Here is a 22,537-nt window from a genome sequence, read left to right as displayed (position 1 = left end):
CGCGCCGCCGGTTTCCGTTGCCGGGTGGCGCCGCGCGGGCACCGCGACGGCGGCGGCGACGCTGCGGTAAGAGGCGGCCCAGCACCCGCCCCCTCCCCTCCCCCTCCTCCCCTCCTCACGGCCTGGGACAGTTGCCGCCGAGCGAGGCCTGTCAGGAGGCCGCACCGCCGCTGTCTCCCGGCTGAAGAGGGAGCGGTGAGAAGCAGCCCAGCCCGGGCGCGGCAGGGGCTGAGTCGGTTGCCTCTGTCAGGAAGGGAGCTCGGTGGCGCGAAGGGTGCTGGTGCGGGGCAGGCAGGCTGCCTGCCTGCCTGCCTGCTCGGTGGGAGCGCTCAGCAGCTCGCCCGGCTCTCACAGCGCCGTGCTGTTGCGTCCGTGGGCTTGGGGTTGGCTTTTAAACAAGCGACGTTCTTCTGCCCCCAAATAATCACTTTTACCTCCAAACTAAACTCAGAGTTCTGCCCTGTGTAGTGCGACTGGGAAAAACGTTACCCTGTAGTGCTTCAGTAACGGGGTGCGACTTGCTGTCTTGCAGGTGGCCGGTTAATAGGAACACAATGAAAGAAGCAGAAGTAAGGAGGCTCTTGGCTGCCAACCTCCTCTGTGTTTTTTCAATTATTCTGTCAGCGGTTGTTCCGGCTTCCTTCTGGGACGGATTCACAGTTTTTGGAACACACCTCGCGTGGCTGTGTATATGTTCTGTTTGTGTTAGTACCCTTAATATAATCTTGCACTTAGTCCTTAAACCAAATCTGTCTCCTAAGAGAAGTTCGTTTGCTCACAAGGTAAGACTTTTATTCTTAAATTGCTGCCAGGCAGTATGGAAGGGAAGTGAATTCTTTCACTGAAATGATCAAATGAGAAAGAGAGAAGACAATTTGCTGGTGAATTCTTGTTTTCCATTTTCCATGAATGAGCTGAGTGTAGCACCTTTTGAAATAAGTTCTCCAATATTTTTGTGACGTGAAACTTTCTTTACCTGTAATAATCTGTTCAGGTGAGTGATTCTGTGCCTTTCCTTTTTCTTGTCAATATATTGTTGTTTGTAGTCCCAGTGGTTGATCTTTCAGGCAAGTTGCATGGTGGCAAAAATTGGCAAAATCGATTAGGCACAGAATTCGTTTCATAGTCCAGGCCTGACCTTCAGCATTATGAAGAAACACTGTTCTTATGTGCAGTTATAAGTTTCCAATAACTTTAAAGGAAGAGAAGTAGTTTTTTGGATTTGAAACATAAAAGAGAGACTAGCTCATTACAATTTAAACAAAATTGGTAAATTTTAAAAAATCACATGGAAAAGTATTGAAATGGCTACATTTCCCTGAATGATGAAATATGCATACAGAAGAACCTAAATCTGGGAGAAATTTTTGTAGTTACAGTTTGTAACAGGAGCATTAAGGTATGAATCCCAATGAAATTAGGTTTGAACAAAGCGAATTTGGAGCAGCACACAACTTGTTCAGGAATGGGGGAATATACAGCATTTTGAAGTCAGGTGGATAGTCTTGTACTCCCAACTTGCTGAGTCAGACAAGATTTAGTGCTCTGATGTGGTGATTCTTAAACATTTAAGCAAACATCCCTGAAAGCTGTGTCTTTGTATGCAAAGCTTCTGTCTAGTTTTGCTGACTGAGGGGGGATGTGACATACACAAAATATTGATGGAAAACAAGTATTTTAACCATCTGTGATTTAAAAATGAAGCAGGCTTTGTGTTCTAGGTGAGATCTCATCCCAGCCTAGCATGTCAAAAAAAAGTGTTCAAGGGAAATTAAGGATTTCCATTGCTGACCTGATCCGAACAGACCTAACCAGAACTGTTTATCAAGTGACTATGCTTCTATATGACATAGTGAATACCCAGAAACTGTTGTTTAAATTCAAAGAAAATTATATGTGTTTTACAGATTTATAGAAAGTCATGGACATTTCTCAAATGGTTTTAGAATTTAAGATGCTAAGTTCAAATGTAATGGGGTTTTTTCATATTACATATTTTCTTGCTTTTAAATATTTTTTCACTTTCTGTGAAAGATGCCTTTTAATGAATGGATATAACACTCAGATGTAAAACAGAACTGTAAAAATATCCAGTAAAATCATCTCTGTTTATCTTGTTATTTCCAGTTACATTTTTTGTACGTTTGTCTTATAATAGGGTGCATGAAAAAATTTTAGATGGAGTGTGATCATTTTTAATTAATTATTTAAAGTATTAAACATAGGGAAAACTTTTGAAATATGCCATACTATTATCATCCTGTGCTGCAGCTGAAATTAAAGAAATGGGTTGAGTACAATGCTGTTGATAAGGTATAGAATATGTATGTTACTTATGTTCTCTTTTGAAACATTATTCTGATATTTTATTGCTCTTTTTTTAGATATCCAGATTTCTAAAATGCTGTATATACTTTTTCATGTCTTGCATACTGTTTCATGCGATTATTGTTCTTTATGGAGCACCTCTCATAGAGTAAGTCAGAAGACCCTATCTTTCTCTAAATGTTTTAAGGGACAGTTCTCCTTGCAGATACTGGTATAAGTACTTGTGTATTTCCTGGTACATTGGAAGGTAAAGCATATGCTTCTGGCTGGGGGAAGACGGGTGGCTGTTTTGGGGGTTTTTCTGTTTGGAGGTTTGGTTTTTTTTAGAAGCTGGCTCCTGCAATTTCTGAATATTTGGACATAATGTTGCTCAAGGCAGTTACAAACAACTCCTTTTACTTACTAGTATTTATGTTAAACAGGTACAAACATTTTTCTAAGTTTCATTTAGTCATTTTCCCCATAAGATTCTAAAACATGCATCTTGCATATCTTTCATCCTTTTGATATTAGTGTTTTCATTTTTAGGAATGATTAAAAAAGAAAAACAAAGGGGGGGAGGGACATGAAGCAGCCTGATTTCTGAAAGAGATACTAAGTTACTAACAATGGCATCATGTAGTTTGGTTTCATGGTTGCTTCCACAACATCAAACTAGAAACACAAATGGAATAATGAAGTAAATATCCAAGCATTTTTTTCCTAAATCTTGGAACTCTTAGAAAATTAGTAACTACCTCGCTTAATTCTGTAATATTCCTTCTTTGTAGGTCAGTGACTGAGACGTTTTTGTTTGCAGTTCTCCTGTCTACCTTTACTACTTTACAATGCTTGTGTATGCTGGGACCAAACATACAAGCATGGATACGGGTATTTAGTAAAAATGGGTAAGTTCTATTCTAAAGTTTCTGATTTTATACAGAACAGAAATGGACAGAATTGATGTAAACAATGTATCATGTAATCTTCACTCATGCTCTTTTTCAAATTTCAAAGAAAGCTGTTTTCAGTGTAAGTTTTCAAGCATTAATTTTTTTCAAGAGTATGTTTAAAGTAAAATGAGTCTTTTAACCTCCTTTTCACCTCAGTGGCAGCCATTACATTAGCATGTATCAAGGATAATGTATTTTTCAGAAGCATTCTCTCTCTTCTGTCTTTTTTCACTCACTAAATAACAGAGTTGTTGAAAGACTGGGGCACTGAAACATAAAGAAGCCCCACACATACTTGAGATTTAATAATAAGATGTTAGCATTCATTCCTTTTTAATAGTTCATAAGAGTAAAGTCTCATCTCAAAAGAAAGTGAAAAGTTGTATAATGCTGATGACCTATGGAGTTACTTTTGGTTTAAACTTCTGTAGAAGAGGACGAAAGTAGACTTTTTATGGTAGTTTCAGGTATTGACTTTTGGTTTATCTCAGTTCTCAGCTTACTGAAAAATATCTTGAAGCCTTTTCAAGTCAGTTATGCTTGGTTTTTTTTATTTTCAGTGGAAAGGCTGAATAGACTAATAAAAGCATGGAGTTGTTTAGTCAAAACAAATCATTGCTGATTCACTTAGTCATCTGTGGAGGTTTTGCAACTGGAAATAGTTGAATTGAAGTAACAGATGTTTGACAACAGTCTGTCTTTGTGCCAGGTTAGATTTTGACTGCCTGTCAATTTTGTTCTTTCCTAGTCTACATCTTGATGTTATTTCAGCACAATTATTGCATAGGAAACAGAGCTGTCTTGTCACAGCAAAAATGTCAAAACAACTTGTACATACTTGTTATTAGTGAGCCATATGACGTTATCTGAATAAAATGTCTATTTAATAATGATGTTTATTCAGACTAGCCTTTGAATGAAAATAGACTACAAAGAAATATGTAGCAAATTTTTTATGGACTGTAGCAAGCTGCTCTTTTAAAAACAATCCCGTGATTTTTCATTTGACCTTACGAATGAGTTGGAATGTATTGTGTTTAGGTGTGAGCTGAGTGTAGACATGATGTATTAAAAGGTCTCTAACTTAACCATGTGGAATGAGGTGGGACTGGTTGAATGGAGGAAAAGGATGGTTAGGTAAGATCAATACAGCTGTTTGCCTTGAAAGAAGAGTTTAGCAAATTGAATTGCACTGGAACAGCAAGCTGGAAAGTCTGATTAAGTGTACAGCTTAGTATGTGTTGTGTTTTAACTCCAGCCAGCAACTAAGCACCACACAGCTGCTCACTCACTTCCCCCCCACCCAGTGGGATGGAGGAGAGAATTGGGGGGAAAAAGAAAAAAGGTAAAACTCGTGGGTTGAGATAAGAACAGTCTAATAGAACAGAAAGGAAGAAACTAATAATGATAGTAATAAAAATAATAAAATTACAATAATAATAAAAATAATAATGATAATAATAAAAGGATTGGAATATACAAAACAAGTGATGCACAATGCAGTTGTTCACCACCTGCTGACCGATGCCCAGATAGTTCCTGAGCAGCGATGCACCCCCAGGCCAGCTCCCCCCAGTTTGTATGCTGGGCATGACATCACATGGTATGGAATACCCCTTTGGCCAGTTTGGGTCAGCTGTCCTGGCTGTGTCCCCTCCCAACTTCTTGTGCCCCTCCAGCCTTCTTGCTGGCTGGGCAGGAGAAGCTGAAAAATCCTTGACTTAGTCTAAACACTAGTTGGCAATAACTAAAACCATCAGTGTTATCAACATTCTTCTCATACAGAATCCAAGACATAACACTATACCAGCTACTAGGAAAAAAATTAACTCTATCCCAGCCAAAACCAGGACAGTATGAAAAAAGAATGTGTTTTAAAAATATCTGAATACAATTTAGCATTTATTTTTGTTACTTTTACTTGCCTGTGCAATATTTACAAGATCAAAATGTGCTTGTGCTATTGTCTTTGCAGAAAGACAGAAGAAGACATCTAGAAAGTTTATCTTGACATACCAAGTCTAAATAAGTAACAGATATTAATTACCTAGCTATTGCTCTGGATAGCTCTCTGCTATGTTTTAGGTGATCTAGTATGAAAATAGTGATGTATGTAATGTCTTTTCATAGGACCATTCATAAAGTTACATTCATGTATCTTGCATGTAATTATTGCATCATAATAGCTATGGTACAACTGAGTCAGTCTGACTTAAATATTTTGGGTATAAACTTGCAAAGTGCTTATTTTTTCTGCAGAGATGCTTAGCTTTCTCTGTTTCTACTTGCAGCACTTGGAAGTGCAGTCACTGCTATTAAAATCACTTCTAATAAGGTTACTACAAGATCAGTCATTAAGTGCCCATGCCTCTAGGAGGTGGATTATATGTGCCGTCTCATGACAACATGTAACCTGTGACACTGCAGGTGTAATGGTTATATTATAAAGTTTGGGTTGTTGGTGGGGTGGAGGGGAGGTGTTATTTGGTTGGGGTGGGTTTTTTTATATACATGAAACAATTGCATGAAAAACAGTTGCAGCTTAGAAAATTGCACATGCTCCACGTTTTCAAACTGAGTACACTTTTGAATTGGAAATGTTGATTTGATAGACTAAATAGATTTCTTTTTTTTTAATTACTTTATATTAAGAAATTTGAACAATTTGTTCTTACCCACGTATTTATACTCTGTGTACACATAGAATGTGTGAGGAAAGTAAGTTTGTGTATTCTACATCATAAAAACTTCAATTCTAACTAGGCTGTAAATAGGGCTCTTTTCACTAATTCTGCATTTGGGAAGGGGTAGGCCCATGCCAGCTATTTCTGGATGCCGTATTCTGACATCTAGTGTTGTGACCTATGTCGTGACACTGATCTTATGCTATCATGTGCTGCTGTAAGCTGACAGTGGGAAGTAAAAGATACAGAAAGGGTTATTGGCACTAATGGAAGCAGGTGACTATTCTTTAAATGGCTTTTCAGTAGTTGTTGGCTGAAATAGCCTCCTGCGTAAAAGCCTTTAAGAAATCAGCTTTCAATTGCTGATTTTTTTATTGCTCCTTTTGGAGACTTATTTCAAATCACTAGTCTGAGTAATTGTGTTGAAATTTCTCGTATAATAGCAATTATAAGATGTCATCTGGATGGGAAATAGATTTTATTTGGAGCTTGCCAAAATCTAGTATAAAAACATAACTTTAGGGCTCCTTCCAGTTTTCATTTCACCTATGTTATCACTTGTTTGTGAACTGCAAACTCGTACAGTCTTGGAAACATCCTTTGTAAAGGTAGGCACCATCAAATGCAAAGTGCTGCTGCAGCCCAAAATTCCAGATCTTGTCTAGTCAGGAGTTATCTTAGTAAATTCTTTTATGTTAGCTAATCTCTTAATTCAAACATTGTTTAAAACAGCACTTAATGTATTGTATTATTTAGAGGGGTTAATTAATTACTTTAGGCTTTAAAAGGCCTTTGTGCCACTAGTGATCATTTATTATCTTAAGTATTGCTAGTTTTGCCTGCAGAATGATTTTAGTTGTAGTTCATTCATAGTTAAAAAATAAAGAAACCTATAAAACTCAAAGTTTATAAATGTTGATACAGTTGTTAGCCTCGTGCAAATGCGGGTTTTATGTGATGGGTTAGTGGGTTAAAGAATACCTGCGAAAATCCCAATAGGTGACATTCCACAAAGAAAAGAGAATAACCAAAGCGTAGTTCCTTCGGGATAACGTTGGAGGACAAGTCAGGTTGTATTTGAGTAGCCAGTGTCCATGCTGCAGAGTAGTTGAATTAGCAGCCCAAATGGTTGCCAAACTACCAATGGCTGTTCTACACTTGGGCACTGTGCCTTGCTAATTCTGTTGTTTTGCTTTTGGACTCAGTCTGATATGTCCATATGGTGCAGCAATGTGTGTGTAGATTTACCAGGTAAGATGTCTTGTGGGGTATAAATGTACCTCAGTCAGTCCTCAGTGTATTCTGCTGCCTCTTTCACTGCTTTAAGGCTGTAGTGAATGTTCTCTTCCCCATGCTGCGTAACAGCTCTCCACTCAGTTATTCAGCTTCTGAAAATAATTTACAAGAATTTTCTATGTGCAGACTCCTAAACAGTTTTATAGTTAAATCAGGACCTTTCCCTTTAAAAAAAAATCTCAAGCTAGTAGGATTGTGAATTGAAATGGAGTGTTTTAAGTTAAAGGGATGAGGTTATTGTGGACGAAACAGCTGCTCAAAATGTCAACCTTGCACATAAATACTATAATCTGTACGACCTTTATTTTGCAAACAATGAAAAAATGTTTGCTTTACACTTGTGAGCCATTCGGTCAATAGCAGCAATGAGTTAGGTGTACTCAGAAGTAAAGTCAGAAATTTTAGACTCTTCCAAACAAGGTGTAGGGTTAAAGCTTTCATGTCATGCAACCTAAACAGCACATGTGAAGTTCAGAATTTACTATCCATCTAGTCTTCTAGCCATTAAAATGCACACCTTTTTTCTTCTGTTAGCTAAAGCTAAGTTTGCGTTTATAATCTGAGATGTAGCAAACTTAGGATTCAGATCTCTTACCTTACTGATTTGGAGCAGGGATTTCAGCCTGGCTCTCCTATCTCAGAACTCTGCCCTGCTGTGTTCTGAACTTCTGCTGTTCTTGTTTCTTAATTGGTACCAAGTACTCGGGCAACTTGGGAGGAGTACAGGGATCTTGTTAGATCATACAGAGAGAAAATTAGAAAGGCAAAAGCTCAGCTAGAACTCAATCTGGCCGCTATTGTAAGGGACAACAAAAAATGTTTTTACAAATATGTTAACAGTAAAAATAATCCCAAGGACAATATTGATCCTTTAATGGATACAGAAGGGAACATAGCCACCAGAGATGAGGAAAAGGCTGAGGTACTTAATGCCTTCTTTGCCTCAGTCTTTAATAGGGAGACTAGTTATCCTCAGGGTACTCTGCCCTCTGAGCTGGAAGGCAAGGATGAAGAGCAGAATATACTTCCCTTAATCCAGGAGGAAACAGTTAGTGACCTACTACGCCATCTGGACACTCACAAATCTATGGGACCCGATGGGATCCATCCAAAAGTACTGAGGGAACTGGAAGAGGTGCTTGTCAAGCCACTCTCTATCATCTATCAGCGATCCTGGTCAACAGGGGACGTCCCAGAGGACTGGAGGCTTGACAGTGTGACTCCCATTTACAAGAAGGGTCGGAGGGAGGATCTGGGGAACTACAGGCCTGTCAGCCTGACCTCGGTACCGGGTAAGATTATGGAATGGTTTGTCCTGAGAGCACTCGCATGGCAAGTCCAGGACAAGCAGGGGATCAGGCCCAGTCAGCATGGGTTTACGAGAGGCAGGTCCTGCTTGACCAACCTGATCTCCTTCTACGACCAGGTGACCCACCTAGTGGATGAGGGAAAGGCTGTGGATGTTATCTTCCTTGACTTCAGCAAGGCCTTTGACACTGTCTCTCATCATGGCATGCTCCTTGAGAAGCTGGCGTCTCATGGCTTGGACAAGTGTACTCTTCACTGGGTAAAAAACTGGCTGGATGGACGAGCCCAGAGGGTTGTGGTGAATGGGGTGAAATCCAGTTGGCAGCAGGTCACAAGTGGTGTTCCCCAGGGCTCAGTATTGGGGCCAATTCTGTGTAATATCTTTATCAATGATTTGGATGAGGGGATTGAGTGCACCCTCAGCAAGTTTGCAGATGACACCAAGTTGAGAGGCAGGGTCGATCTGCTTGAGGGTAGGAAGGCTCTACAGAGAGATCTGGACAGGCTGGATTGATGGGCTGAGGCCAAGTGTATGAAGTTCAAGAAGGCCAAGTGCCGGGTCCTGCACTTGGGTCACAGCAACCCCGTGCAGCACTACAGGCTTGGGGAAGAGTGGCTGGAAAGCTGCCTGGCAGAGAAAGACCTGGGAGTGCTGGTTGACAGCCGACTGAATATGAGCCAGCAGTGTGCCCAGGTGGCCAAGGGGGCCAACGGCATCCTGGCCTGTATCAGAAATAGTGTGGCCAGCAGGAGCAGGGAGGTGATTGTTCCCCTGTACTCAGTACTGGTGAGGCCGCGCCTCAAGTACTGTGTTCAGTTTTGGGCCCCTCACTACAGGAAAGACATTGAGTTGCTGGAGTGTGTCCAAAGAAGAGCAACCAAGTTGGTGAGGGGCCTGGAGCACAAGTCTTATGAGGAGCGGCTGAGGGAGTTGGGGTTGTTTAGCCTGGAGAAGAGGAGACTGAGGGGAGACCTTATTGCTCTCTACAACTACCTGAAGGGGGGTTGTAGTGAGGTGGGTGCTGGTCTATTCTGTCAGGTGGCTGGAGATAGGACCAGAGGAAATGGCCTCAAGTTGCGGCAAGGGAGGTTTAGGTTGGATATTAGGAAAAATTTCTTTACTGAGAGGGTTGTCAGGTATTGGAACAGGCTGCCCAGGGAAGTGGTTGAGTCACCATCCCTGGACATATTCAAAAAGCACGTAGACGAGGTACTCCAGAACATGGTTTAGTGGGCATGGATGATGGTTGGACTTGATGATCTTGAAGGTCTTTTCCAACCTAACTGATTCTATGATTCTACTCAAATGATCATGGCTTGAGAAAAGCAAAAGCAATCACTTGGTAGACTGATGATAGGCAGTAAGTGCTTATCTATTAAATAGAAATCCAACTGTTACAAAACTTTTGAAGTCAGTAGTGGTAGAAGGCTATAAGCTGAGAACTGAAGTCATTAACATCTCTTATGATATGATATGTGCCATGATTGGCAATGCAAGAATTCTTTAGCGTGCAATAAATTTATTGGGCAGCCAGCATACTTGAACTTGGATGCAATATTGCTGAAGTGCTGCAACATGCAGGTTGCATTTATTTGCAGTGTGTCTTTTCAGTTGATGGAAACTTGCTTTGGAATATTCACACAGTGGACTTCTATTTTAAATTACAAATTGTCGTAGTTGTCAAATAATAACATGTCTATATCATAGAGTACTTCATGACTGTGCTTGTGCTTTTCTGTACAATCCCAAGCTACCCTTTCATGTCTGCTTCTCCCTGCAATGCACACAATATCATTGTGATATTTTCATTTGCTCAGTCAGTGTTTCAAGCTCAATAGGAGTATTTCCAGGTAAAATAAATTAGCTTTTGCAGTAAACATCTCAAGGGGGAAAAAATCTCCTGAATGTGTGGTATAGAAGGATTGTGATTATAGTTAAAATATGCAACTTACATTTTACGTAGTTTGTATCTTTTAGGAGAAACCTGCATGCTATTTATCAAATATATGGATTTTTATATCTGTTTGTAGTCTCAAAAATCTTGGGAGAAATCAGATCTAACATTCTGACGTGATAATTTCTGCTCTTGAAATCTTGTAACACTGTTTTTGCAGAGCTACGTCCATCTGGGAAAGCAGTCTACAGATTACTACCATGTGCAGTATACTTGGAGCTTGGTTTGGAGCATTTCCTATTCCTCTTGATTGGGATCGGCCTTGGCAGGTTAGTATGTACACCTTTATTATAAATATAAAAATATTAATTTTCTGGATATGCATGCCACACAAAATTGCTCTGAAACTGTACAGGTATATTGGACTTACTCATAAGCTGTTCCTACAGGGTTATGCCAGACATTTAAGAAGTCATTGGAAGCATCTGTGCTTACAGTGTAAGGATGTAAAATGCAAAATTTTTACCTCCATTTTTGATAGGTTCTTTGTTACAGATTTATGAGTGTCTGTTGCATGCAAATTTTATCATGAAATAGAGCTGTAAGTATTTTGATAAGAAGCAGCTAGACAAGCAGGAGGAGAAATGTGAAATGATGAAGATGGCTCCAAGTTTGTCTGCCTTCAGTCTGGTAGCTTTTATTGTTTATGGGTAGGAAAGGAAAGATGCTTTCCTAGTGTTTTAGTTCCCCTCTATCTTCCATAAAAGCACTTAACAGAATGCATTTTAAATGGATTTGGATTGATTTGTGGAAATGGTGTGGCCAACACACTGTACTAAAAACTTACCTTCTGATTTCAAAGGCAGGCAAGCATTAGCTTTGTAGTTGCATGATAAAAAATGTGAAGCTAGCATCGCAGATTCTGTCTTTATAAATTCAAATGTCCATGCCATTTTCTTAATATTTTTGTTGGCATGGAGAAGTGATTCCATTAAACATAACTGAAGTCTGCAATTGCCACAAAATGACGAGACACTTTTTCCTAAATGTCCTCAGTGGATATTTTCTTTCCTCGGGTTACTGAACTCATAAGCTCTCAGCTGAGTAGTATCTACCAGGCCTGTTCTTAAGCAGATGGCTTCAAAGGTTTCTTTCAGAAAATAGTATAACAGGCAACACAGTTTTCTCTGATATTGTAGAGATGTTGTGGCTTACAGCTGCAATGGAAAATTGTCTTCTGTAAGTAGCTAATAGACTGCTTTTATGCCACCAGCCTTTCTTTACAACAGTGTAATGAGATATTAAAATTTCTATTTAAAAAATAATAGAGGAGTAGGTCAATACTTTTAAGTTAAAAAAAATCATGTTTTCTTCCCTAAAAACACTTGGTTTTACTCTTGCAAGATGTTTCATAATCAGCCTGACATAAGTATGTGTTGGGACTAGTTAACTGTTGATGGACATGAATGTAACCCAAAAATCAAGGGTTTCATTGAAGTACAATCTCATGTCTTTTTGCAAAGTCTTATTCGCTTTCCTGTTCCAATGAGAGGCATGCACTTTTTTCTTGCTCAGGTAGAATTTTAAAATGGCATGTCACATCTGGCAGGTTTTATTTTATTCCCAAAATCTCAGACTTTGCTAATATGCTGTGTATAAGAAGTTCACCTTTTATGCCCCAATGATAGAAGGAAAACTTAATCATAAGTCAGTAGGCTCTGATTAACAAAACAAAGACACTGATAGATTAAGACAGATACTTTAAGTACAGTTAATTTTTTACTTTATTTGTCCATTCCCCCCTCCTCCCATAGTAGGAGACACAAGTTTGGTGATGGTCTGGCAGCTCTTTGTTTGAAAACTCTTCCAAGTCAATAAAAGCCACACATGACTGACAGAAGTTAAGCTCTATAATCTATACTTAGGCATCTTAAAAAGATATTATCTGACTCTTCAGAACAGCAAAGCATCTGCAGAAACCTCAGATGCCGTAACTTGTCACTAGCTGTTTCTGGGCATGAATGCTCCCCAGAAAATTCAGGTAGCAGCAGAAACTGTATGTGTGCATTTCCCGTTTCCTGTCTCCACCCGCATATCTGATATACTCCTGATACCCAAGTTGGCAGGGGAGTTTCTGACTATCAAGTCCTGCATCAAAGCAGTTTTCCTGTACCTAGATCCAGAGCATTTGCTGCTATTCTCTTTCCCTTAAGTTTCCCTCACTTCCCCATCGCCATTTCTCCACCTTTTACTTTGTAGGGTTTAAAATAGTGTGTGTGTGTCTGTGTCTGTGTCTGTGTGTGAGAAATCTTGCTTTCCATTTTGGGTCTGAACTGCTTGATCATTAATCATCATGTGAGCAATTCAAGAAGTTTGCTTATCAGTCCTGCAGGCTGCCACTTCAATGGTCTTTGAAAACTGCAGTTTTAAGTGCTAATTTTTTAAGATCTGCTGTATAAAGGGAAATGAAAGAAGTTATTGTTAAAATGTAATGTAGTTTTTAAAGTCAATTATCTCAGCAAAGCAACAGTGAAGCACCAAAATGGTAACAAATCTTCAAGACAGAAATTAACCTCTTTAAAGTAGCTTGTTAGAGATCCTATTCACAGCTCTCGAAGTTTTCAATCACCTATTGATAATTTAATATTTTGTGAAGGTGATCTCTTAAATATTGGTCACCAAGGCACAGAAGAAGCGGGGGGGGGGGAGAGAAGGTGTCTTGGCCAGGCATTTTCAATAGTTGCCCAGGAAACACTGTTTCCCAGTTCAGCCATACTGAGATATATATGAATCCAGTTCTCCGGAAACACTGAACTTCATGCAACAGTTGATGTGAGTCTTTTGTCTTTCTATCCTCACTGAGTAGTATGGATTCAACAACACAGGTATTGAGTTGTGTGTAGTAGTTCTGCATTGCTGTCTCAGAAATATTCAGAGCCAAGAGACATTTCTATTCTTCAGAAGTTCACTGGGCACTAGCAACAAAACCCCTTTTCACAAGAGTATTCCTTTTGCTACCTGATGTCAGGTGATTACAGAAATTCATAGTAGATTCTTTCACTGTAGCAATGAAAGAGAGAAGAGTATCCTTAGTGCAGATTGTTTATCTCCTGAGTGACTGATCTAACCACTAACTTACTGAACATAAAAATACCTGTACATAATGCAGTTGCAGGAAGAGATTCTTTATTTAAAACAAACAAACAAACAAACAAATCTCCCCAAAAGACATGGACTGTCAGTGTTTTGTATAGAATCTAACCCAACTGGTATGCTTACAGGAACACCTACAGATTAAGTCCCAAGCAAGGTCTGAAAAAAAATCATGTAGATCTTAATGTAGGCTTAAAAGTAATCAGAGCCCAGTCAAAACCAAATTACTTCTAGGCATCTGTATGAATAAAGTATTAAGCTGTCATGCTTTTGAAATCAGCTGTTTCTTGTATTAGCCTAGAAGCAGAGAGCTTGAGGATTACAGTTTTGGACTTACCCTTCTCAGATCCAAAAAGGGACTTAAACAGAACAGCTTAGTCTTTGGACTCAAGGCCAGCTTTTGAGATAAGAACAGGTTTCATTAGTGATTGTTCTCCTTTTTGTATTTTAGACTTTCTGTTGTAAACAAATTTGTTTGTTTTTTTAAATCTGTAGTGGAAATGGCTCTGCTCTAGAACAGAAAATGTGGTTTAAATCTTGTTATATGGGCAAGACTAAAGTGGTATTAGCATTTTAGAGAGCAATGTTAAGGCCTTTAAGACTGCTTGTTGCAAAATCTGGTTCTGTTGTTTCTATTGGTTATGGTTAGTGTTTGTGGTTTAACAACATGTTGTGGAAAACACAGCTGCATTTGTACCTTTAGCTTCAGACAATTCATTATTTAAGGAGTGTTGTAGACAAGGTGAAATTGATATTACAAGAATTGGATGGGTCAACAACAGTTGAGAAATATGTGATAAAGCAAACCACAGCATTGCTGCTGCTGCCTTGTGCTATAGCCCTGTGTTGTGGTTTATGTTAAAAGTTGGCAAAAACATCTGACATCCAGCAGATGCAGAAATGCACTATGAGTTTGGAATGAAAAATGTTATTGCTATTGATTTAGCTCTGTTAGAACAATCTATTATAACCTGAGGTTTACACAAAAAGTTAAGCACTGTGTCTTGAGTTGGTACATTTTTCCACTTGATCAGGATTTAGCACTTTATCAAATCTAGTGCCTATACTTTAAAGTGCAGACGGTTTCTGAGTGTCTACTGTCTACTTTTAAATTGACTGTAGTCCAGTTCAGAGAGTGGAGTATGTAAAGCCACTTCTGTGAAGTCAGTTTTGTTCACAGAAATGGCTTCAAATGAAAATGGCCTGTAGTCACTCACCTGAAGCAAACAAGAGATTGAAGGAAAGAGAGAGTACTGAGGATGCTGGACTTCCAACAGAGCATTGAAAAAAGCTGCCTGCATTTTTCTGCAAGGCACCCGTTGTCTGAATTGCCACACTGATAAATATGGCAGTTCTTCTAATGTCACTTCGTTGCTGCTTTGTGGCCTTAAAAGAAAAAGCAATTGAGGGCAACATTAGGTTCATTTTTTGTTAATCTATTTCCCCATCCTTAGCTGTCTGTATTGGGACTAGCATCTTTTCCTGCAATCTGAATAGAAGAACTGAAAAATTATATGGTAGTCATCCCATCATGGTTGAGATATATTAGTAGAAGCTGAGAAGTTTGTAGTACCATTACCTATATCTTACCTGATCAGAAAGTCAGATGTCAATGTTTTGTCTATCTTTCACTAGAATTTGTTTTTAATTCGAAGTACTTCAGACTTCTGTGGAGTAAACTTGGTATGAAATTAATCATCAGGAGTTCCAATTCATGTGCTAATGGCTAAAACCAAAATGCTACTTCATCCTGAGTTATTCATAACCAAAGAAAACATTGGTTCTTTACACATACCTCTTGTGACATGCAACAAAACCGAGATAAATACAGATTCCTCAGAAAATCTTCACTTTATTTTCCATGTTTGTTTGAAAAATACTGCATACAGGGGATATTCAGATTTGTGGGCCTGTCTACATTTAAAAATAATACTGCAAAATGCATTTCTTTTAGCATACAACAACTTTTGCACTAAGTAAATATTACTTAATAGGAACAGAATATTGTTTTGGAAATAAAATGCCATTAATTATCTGAATAATTTTTCAGAATGGAAATGAAAAATATATAAAGCATTTCTGTTGGAAGTATAAAATATATTGCTGAAAGTCACGTTGGTATCCTGATGATTCATTGTTCTTCATTATTCTGTTGTTGTTCTTAAAGTAACTTTTAAATATAAGTTGGCCATGCCTATTGCCCCCCTGCTAGTTTTCAGAAAAAAATATTTTGTAACTATGCAAAACAGTTGGTCAGGGAGGCCTACTCTATGGTTGTTCCTGGCTCTAGGTCTGCAGAATTAAGCCTATCTCAGACAAAGGTAAAGATAGCTGTCTTACAGGAATGCAAGTTAGTCCCTACAGTAGTTACACTTCTGTACTTAAAGGAAAAAAAACACAAAAACAAACCAACCACAAAAACACCCCCCAAACTTTTCAAGACTTACTCTGCAAGACATGTTTCAGTTTATTACAAGTGTCAGACTGGTAGAATAATTTTGCCAATGTTTTGAGATTGCTATCTAATTCTTAAACAATTTTAAAAAAGGTTTGCAACACTTAATTATGATCATTTAAATAAGGCTATTCTAGACAACGTTCAAAAGATTTAGACAGTTGTACATTCACCTCTAGCCCTCTGATGCACAGTGGGTATCTAAGCATTACGGTTCATTAGGACAGTTCTAGCAGAGAAATAGAAAATAACTTCCTTTGTTACAGTTGCTCAATTTTTTCAGATTGCCTGTTTCAAGTTGGTGGTGTACTTTTAATAACCATGTGTGATCCTGGCTTCATGTGTCATATGAGAAATGGCACCTTAAAGCACAACACCACTGTAACACAAGGGGATCGTTTAGGTGTTACTAGACACATTGTGACACATCCTTTCTCTGCTCAGCAGAGGTAATTTAGTTGCAGAACAAGATGCTATAATTAAAGACCAGAACCTTATCAGCAGGCTTTATATGTGGTGGAACTAGCATTCCAGACACTCCATTCATCATTGACAACAACTGAATTTTGGAAATTGTGAAGTTCCTGTATTTATTGCATATTTTGATAACAGACTTTTTAAAACATGTTCCTGGGTTTACTGGGTGCATGCCCATCCATCCATCTGTTTTTTTTGTAGCATAGTTGTGATCCCTAGTACCTGTTACTAACCATAAAAAGTGACTTGAAACAATATTCTGCCTACAGTGTTTTCATATCATTAGGTAAAAGTGAAATTGATATATTCCCACTTTATACTAGATACCACAAATATAATAGGTAGTGCTGATGTAACTCAAATGAGTTGATTGACTGTCATGTAATTTAGCCAATATGACTGTAAATATTAACCTAGGTACCTCTCAGATATTTGTAACCTGAAAAATAATCTGGAGAATCTTGGTTACAGTTCTTGGTGGTTACTTGAGTAAGCTGAAATAGGACTACAAACTTTCATAGTACTTTGTTATTCTTAACACAGGTCAGAGAGTTCCCTTCTTGTATTTCCTTTTCGATCTACTACCTATTGTGAAAGTTTTATTGTAAAAGAAGTTGCTTTATGTGAGTAAAGGGGATATAATACCCGGTGGTTTAGTTTTTTTTAAACTGAGGTATAAGTTTGTTCCACTTCAGTGTGGTTATCATTGTTTATTTAATGATATGTTTTCTTAATGTAAACCTTAATAGTGAGATCAAAGGCAGTTATGCTTGCTATAACTTTAGAACACAAATCCACAAAAACAACTTCTGGTTACAAATGCCAGCCTGAAAAAAACCTCACACTTTCTTCTCCTCAGCATGTGCTTGTCAACACACACATTCTGTACAGTGTGATAAGACGCTTTTAGTTAACACGTGCATGCAACCAAAATAGATTAAAGGCTTGTACTGAAATTTTTAAGACAGTACAGACTAAACAATCAGGAATTTAAGGCATGTTAGAAACAGGAAGGGAAAGTAATTGTGCTCATTTATTCAGTTTTAAAATGAAACAAATTATTACACAGCTTTCTAATTGACAGTCAGAAATGGATCGTTTGAAATAGTAAGCATACAAAAAAATTGAGTTTAAGAATATGAGGAAAGCACTCATCTAAAGAAAAAAAAAAAAAGTAAGTACCGTAGATTGCCCCACTGTATTTGCATTTGTATAATTAAAGTTCCAGCAGTCAGCTGCTTACTTTATAGTATCTTTAAAAACTTTACTAAGGTGTTGCTGCTCTGGCCTATAAGAATCTGGCCTATGTCCTTATCAATGTCTATGTAATTCCTATTACATAGGATGCAAGTTACAGACTTGTAATAGATGACAAAGCTGTCATGCAGTCAGAATTGTGGTTTAACTAGCTACATGCATAGTAGAGCAGAGCTAGGTACCTTGCTGGGCTCCTGCAACATGCTTTGCTTTCCATGCAATATGCTAAGCATTCTCACATTAGCTTATAGGTCTTCTAAAAAGCACTCAGGAAACTAGCTCATTTGTGTCCTGAAAGGTTGGCAATTCCTATATTGAGTCCTTATTCTTAAAATGAGTTCCAACATATACTAGAAACCTGGCAGTTCTGCAGTGTCTATTTAGCCAGCTAAGTCCTATCACTGCTGCCAGATGAAAAGGCAAAAAGAAAATTTAAACAAATAGTAGAAGTCAGGACTGTTTTGCATTAACCACTGGCTCATGCTCTGTCCCTTAAAATGCAATTTTTTTGCTTGTTAAGCATGTAGGTGGAGATTTGTTTTTGCCAAGCTGCTGTTCAGATTTCTAGTAATCATATACAGGTTGTTAAAATTGCCTTTTTCTGCTTGCATTTGATACATAAACTGACTCTTCTTGTACTAGGCTGTGAGGATGGTAGCTGATGCTTCCCAGCTGCTGGGACAGACAAAGCATTTCATGACAGTTTCCTGAAGAATGCTCTGTCCTGTGTCTTGCACTCCCCACACTTTTGTCTACAGATCAATCTTCTTCCCCCTTAGAAGAAGTGCAGTTAGGCAATGTTGCCTAACATCTTATTCCCCTGCTGCTGACCCAGCCTAGACATGACATCAATACTGGGATAGGATATGTCAGCTTTCTCACGGCAGAAGGGAGCATAAAGTAGCAGAAACTGAGCTGAATAGTTCTCAGGGGGTGAGTGGTGTATTACAAGTTGCATACTTGTAATACAAGCAAAATGGAATCCCTTAGAACAGGCAGATGGATATTAACTGCTTATATTTTTATCACTTAGAGGCAGTTCATACCAAGTCAGGGAAGCTAAACCAAGTTTAAGAGATAATATGAAAGACAGGGCAAAAGCAGACTGATCAAGCAAGTCAAATTCATTTAAAAAGGTCCAGTGGAAAGTGATCAGGCCTCAGAAAAACGAGGCCAGTAGTTAATGCAAAATAAAGCAAGCCACTTTCATAGATAGACAAAAAGGGCTATTGCAAGGGTTATTACATTAGCGCAGCTGATGTGCTTAAGAGCCACATCTTATCTGTCTCTGATAACTTGCTGCTTTAGATACACCCATCGGTGGTGCATCCGGCTATATGTAGCCCAAAGGCCAGCAGTCAAAATTAAAGGTGCAGAACTAGTATCATTACCTGTTTGTTAGGGTCTTTTTTGCCCTGCCTTGAGGGTTAGAGAAAATAGCATAAGGACAGCAACGCTCTTAAGTCCAGGCTTTTAATTCCTGTGCTTAGGGAGTTTTCAAAAGGCCAATTAAACTGTCTTCAGAACTACTTTGGGCCATCTGACCAGCATAATGAGTACCTGGCCTAGTACCTTTCTGTTCTATGCCACTGGAAGGGATGAGGTGGTGTTTCTTTTCTGTCTCATTCATAGACAGTGAGATGAAGTGTTTTATGGTTTCTTTGCTTTGACCCGTATCTTTGCCAACTGCCATCGGTGAGGGTTGGATTTCAGAGGTCAGAGGCTCATGTGTTAAGTGAGAGACAGCCTGAAACTTCTGTAAGGTAACACTTTTTTTAAAAAGCAAAGCAAAAATTGAATGCTTTGGAAGACAGGCAGAGGCATAATTAATATTGAAAGTTACATAACTATTGAAAAACCATGTTCCAAGTTGCAGTTCAGTCTGGTAAAAGAAGCTACAACAATCACCAGAGATCCTTTTAATCATACCAGCAGTCACCCACTATACACAAAATACCAAAAGGTACAGGGTCAATGGGTCATCAGGGATATTGACTCTCTAGTTAAGGGAACATGAAAAATTTGGAGTCCAACATCTACCTATGCTTCTGAAAACCAAATAGGCAACTACAGATTCACCTAATGTAGGTAAAATTTAATGAAGGATCATTGATCACTCAGAGAATTTGATATAAAAAGACCACTGAGTTATGAACCCTCTGTCCATAGTTTTATAGATATTAGAGTGGTATTTGACTTCACCAATGGATAAGAAAGTACGGCTCCTGTTCCAACTGAACATTACTGAATAAGCAGCTGGGGTTGCAGGGACTTTTTTATTGTTTTATCCTTTAGACGTGTAATATGCAAAGTGCTAGAAATAACTTAATTACATTTCATCTAAAAGTTGAAAAGATCCACCTGAAGTGTAGGTTTAGCCAAGGCCACAAACTCATGTGAGTTTTAAATACACATAGTGTCTTACCATGCCAAAGGTTCTCAAGGCTTTTTATAGAAGATCTATAATACCACTGTTAAATGAATGAAAACAAGCAAGTCTTTGGTTTGAGAGGCAACAGCCAAAATATTCAGCAACAAAAACAAGTAGCAGAGACAGAATGTCCAGAAACGGAAGAATGAAACAAGGTCAATAAAGAGTACCTAAGGCACCTTGTTTATAGTCATCTTTGCTACACTCCTTAAGACCTCCAAATAATATAAAAACTGCAAATGCTAAGGAATGTGAAGATGAAACAACTGAGGAGACTATGAAGATGAAACAGCAGAGGACAAAATACGTTACTCTTATTCCTAGTTAAAATTCCCATGATCAAAGGATGTGAATAAATATGTTTTTCCAAGTGATAATGAAGTAAAGAGAAAAATCAGAGCTAGGAGGAACCAGTACCATTAAGAGCAAGTTCATTCGATATTCATGAATTGCAAGTCAAAATGAAGTAGAAAAGAAGGCTGGACACAGAGATGTGGATATTTTCTTTAATGTCTAGTGCATTTCTCAGTCTCAAGTACGACAGAAGGTGGAAATATCCCCCTTAATTTAAAACTTAAAAAAATAGGAGTGTGCGGTCTGTACTTGCTTCAGGAACGTGCACTGTACAGCAGGAAGTGCAAAATTGTCCTTGCAAAAAAAATATGCAAAGGAGAATTTTGAAGAGGGATGGGAATTCAGTTTATTTTACAATAAATATTTTTAATCACTAACTTAGTTGAGACTTTCGTCAAATGCAGTACACAGTTGACTGGTAATATAAGCTACATCTGAGGACAGACTGGTTAAGTTTTGTTTTGGCCAATCCTCCCTGCAAATTAATACCAATTTTAAAAATAAAAGGGGGCAGGGGGAGAATCCCATTACTACTATGCCTCAGTACTAGGTGGTTTGTTAAAGTGAGTCAGCTGTATTGAGTCAGTTCCCTGTTATTATACTAGGGCATAAAGCTTTAATTATAAGCTCTCTTTAGCATAACTTGGCTTACTATGTTTGCTGAACTGGGTGCAAGATGTTCAGTCAGTTTCCAAATTTATGTTCCTTCCCTACTGCTAGCCGGAGGGAAATTCATCTGTTTGCCTACTTTTCAAGACAAAAAAAAGAAAGAAAAACCCTCTATCCACCTCAGTCTCTGGCCTTATTGGGATATTCATTCATTTATACACACCTCTAAAAGTTTCAGAACACCATGGGAGATTGGAAGGAGAGATTGCCAAGAAATCTGTAGATTTCCAAACGTGTGCAGCAGAACAGGAAGTTAGATTAGCTGAACACTTCAGAGAATATAAATAGTTGTAAGTTTTTTCACACAGTTTTGGGAATATCGAACTAAAGTCTGCAATAGCCAGAAGCCTGGTTACATTTTAATGCATATTAATTAAAACCTGTACAACAGCATTTAGTGTTCATGAAGATGATTGTTTACACTTTTGGCATTTTTAGGAAAGCACGTCAAACTTTAAAGTAGAGTAAGACTGTACTGTCTTTTAGTACCTAGATTACACTGAGAATTTGTGCTCACGAAGTACAAAAAAACACATTTTCCTCATTGCCTGCTTTTACCTTGTGTTCTCCCCTCAGGTATGGCCCATTTCCTGTTCCCTCGGAGCTACCTTTGGATATATGGCTGGTCTGATTATTGCACCTTTGTGGATACACTGGAACCGGAAGCAGCTTACATACAAAAGCAGATAACTGGAGCTAAGAGAGAGACAAGGTATTTCTTTGTGCAGATTCCATACAGACTGTGCAAAAGTTGTTTTTTTTAAGAGAGAGAGAGATATGTATAGTCAAAGCAGAAGACTATCCAAATTCATTTAGAGTATTTCAGACCAAGCATCTCCACTCAATAAAATCACACAGATGCTGTTTCAGCATGGTTCAGTTTTTGCTTCCTCTAGACTATGTAACCCTGAGAGATTGTACCTTCCAGTCTGAATAAAATATTTCTAACAGATGTGGTGGCTTCTTATTACAAGTTCATTGAGTTTGATTCTATTCCTCCGGATTTCACTGGTTGTAGAAGGCAGAAATGTAGTTTTAGCTTTCAGACCTGTAAGAAGTTTGCTGTGTACTTAATGCATTGTATTTAAATTCAGTAGAATTTCACAGTAAGTCTGGCCATTGCCAAATATATCTCACGTGATCAAACAGCAGTTTATGCATCTTGAGCCTATTCTCTTCTTCACTGTGTGTTTCTTTGGAGTTAGGATCGCTATAATAGCTTCATCAAAAACGGTCTTCAGTCCTTTCTGTGTTAAAGCTGAACACTCCACATAGCAGTAGGCCCCTATCTGTCAAGA

At 38.4% G+C, this 22,537-nt stretch overlaps 2 protein-coding genes across 4 annotated transcripts in view; one reads left to right on the top strand and one right to left on the bottom strand.

Annotated features, from left to right (window-relative positions):
- The first annotated feature begins 5 nt into the window (after positions 1-5).
- PIGF (phosphatidylinositol glycan anchor biosynthesis class F) lies at positions 6-22,191 on the top strand. Of its 2 annotated transcripts, none has more exons than XM_075042858.1 (6): positions 6-66; positions 533-782; positions 2,385-2,476; positions 3,099-3,215; positions 10,664-10,772; positions 21,816-22,191. In XM_075042858.1, exons 2-6 carry the CDS (start codon positions 555-557, stop codon positions 21,927-21,929), a joined length of 660 nt encoding a protein of 219 aa, XP_074898959.1. In that variant the 5' UTR covers positions 6-66; positions 533-554; the 3' UTR covers positions 21,930-22,191. The 2 variants fall into 2 exon arrangements, with proteins under 2 accessions (XP_074898959.1, XP_074898960.1); XM_075042859.1 differs by lacking the exon at positions 6-66 and adding an exon at positions 99-195.
- RHOQ (ras homolog family member Q) overlaps positions 15,429-22,537 on the bottom strand; it is a 25,375-nt gene continuing 18,266 nt past the window's right edge. Inside the window, exon 5 of one of the 2 annotated variants that reach the window (XM_075042861.1) lies at positions 15,429-22,524. In XM_075042861.1, the coding sequence (XP_074898962.1) occupies positions 22,492-22,524 (33 nt within the window). In that variant the 3' untranslated portion in view covers positions 15,429-22,491. Of the gene's footprint in view, positions 22,529-22,537 lie in introns of both variants that reach the window. The other variant, XM_075042860.1, reaches the window with a different exon arrangement.

This window comes from Buteo buteo, chromosome 12 (genome assembly GCF_964188355.1).
Source record: "Buteo buteo chromosome 12, bButBut1.hap1.1, whole genome shotgun sequence".
NCBI lineage: Eukaryota > Metazoa > Chordata > Aves > Accipitriformes > Accipitridae > Buteo > Buteo buteo.
The sequence above is the reverse complement of the archived record's forward strand: the minus strand, read 5'-3'. Positions and strand labels throughout refer to the sequence as shown.